We start from the raw sequence: 1,795 nt of genomic DNA on the forward strand, positions 1-1,795 counted from the left end.
AGAGGCCATCCTTTACTGTCCCTTGAAGGACTGTAGCCTTGCTATATTTATCCTTTATTAAGCAACAGTCAGCATGAAACTCAACTATCACATGGTTATCTTTAGTGATTTGAGATATGCTTAACAAGTTTTTAGCAATCTTTGGAATACAGAGAATATTCTGAAGTTTTAGAATTCTATTCGAATCAGTGGAAGGTAACAGTAGCATACCTGTATGAGTGATAGGGATGGACTGTCCATTGCCAACTTGCACCTGAGATGTTCCTTGATAATTGGACTTCACAACCATGTTGGTAGCATCTGTAGTCATATGATTGGATGCACCAGAGTCCATATACTAGGACTGGTCTGTAAGTGTTTGTGGTGTAGCAACTTTTTGTGGGGTGATAGTTGATGATGTAGGCACAGAGTTGGCAGGTGACAAGGCTGAGTTATTAGTGTAAGGTAAACTAGTATTCTGGACTGGTAAGTAATGTTCAGGTAAGTGTGACTGAGAGTTTGGATTAATGTAATTTGGTGAGGAGTTGTTGACCAGACCAGTACCTGAGAAATCATGAAATGCTGCATATGGTTGAGAATTGTTAGACCGATCGTCACGGTCTAAAAATTAAACCTAATTACCGTAGTAGCGGTAAGCAGGATCGAATCCACAGGGAGCAAGACTAACAACCTAATGTATTTTAAGTAGCGGAAATGAAATTGGNGATAGGACAACCATTCAGAGTAATACCAATTTCTTCAAACAAGCTCCTAATCCACACAAGTTCAGTAGATGCCTGACTCAAGGACCGATATTCTGCTTCTGTAGAGGATAGAGAAACGACCTTCTGTTTCTTTGAACTCCACTGAACCAGGTTGCCCCCAACAAAAACAGCATATCCACTTGTGGACCTCCTGTCATCTACATCACTTGCCCAATCTGCATTAGCATAAGCTTCCAGCATAAAGTGTTCCTTTTTAGTAAATACAAGACCATGATTTAGAGTGCCCTTTGCATATCTAAGAACTCTCTTACATGCAGTCCAATGATTGACAGTAGGCTGTTGAAGAAACTGACTGAGTTTATTCATAGCAAAAGCAAGATCTGGTCTGGACAGCGTAAGGTACTGTAGTCCTCCAATGATACTCCGATATAATGATGGTTGATCAAATTGAATATTGTCTTCTTTACTCAGTTTAGTTCCAGCGGCCATAGGAGTTACACACGGTTTGGAGTCATGCATCCCAGCTTTTACGAGAAGATCTTAAGCATACTTGCTTTGTGTTAAGAGTAATGCCTTGTCATTTCTCTTAACCTCAAATCCAAGGAAGTAGTTAACTGGACCAAGAACTTTCAAAGCAAACTGTGTATTCAGATCTGTCATAACTTGATCAACTAAGGAGGAATTGTTGCCTGTAACCAAGATATCATCAACGTACACCAGTAGATAGACAACATAGGATTCCTTTTTGTAAAAGAACAAACTCACATCAGAAATTGAATTCTGAAAACCCCAGCTTAATAAGTAATTTTTCAGTTTCTCAAACCAAGCTCTTGGAGCTTGTTTAAGCCCATACAATGCCTTATGTAGTTGACATACCTGCTTGGTTTGAGAAAAATTAGAAAAACATTCTGGTGGCATCATATACACTTTTTCTGTCAGCTTTCTATTAAGAAACGCATTGTTTACATCAAGTTACTGCACTTCCCATTGATTATATACAACAAGAGACAAAATAACTCTAATGGTTGCTACCTTGACTACTGGTGAAAAAGTTTCAAAGTAGTCTAGGCCAAGGGTTTGTTGAAACCCCT

At 39.0% G+C, this 1,795-nt stretch overlaps 1 protein-coding gene across 1 annotated transcript; it reads right to left on the reverse strand.

Moving 5' to 3' along the window:
• Window positions 1-680: 680 nt before the first annotated feature.
• LOC116109887 (secreted RxLR effector protein 161-like) lies at window positions 681-1,193 on the reverse strand. Its single transcript, XM_031396119.1, has one exon. The coding sequence runs from the start codon at window positions 1,191-1,193 to the stop codon at window positions 681-683; it is 513 nt and encodes a 170-aa protein (XP_031251979.1).
• Window positions 1,194-1,795: the final 602 nt, after the last annotated feature.

Source organism: Pistacia vera, unplaced genomic scaffold (genome assembly GCF_008641045.1).
Source record: "Pistacia vera cultivar Batoury unplaced genomic scaffold, PisVer_v2 Contig590, whole genome shotgun sequence".
NCBI classification, from domain to species: domain Eukaryota; kingdom Viridiplantae; phylum Streptophyta; class Magnoliopsida; order Sapindales; family Anacardiaceae; genus Pistacia; species Pistacia vera.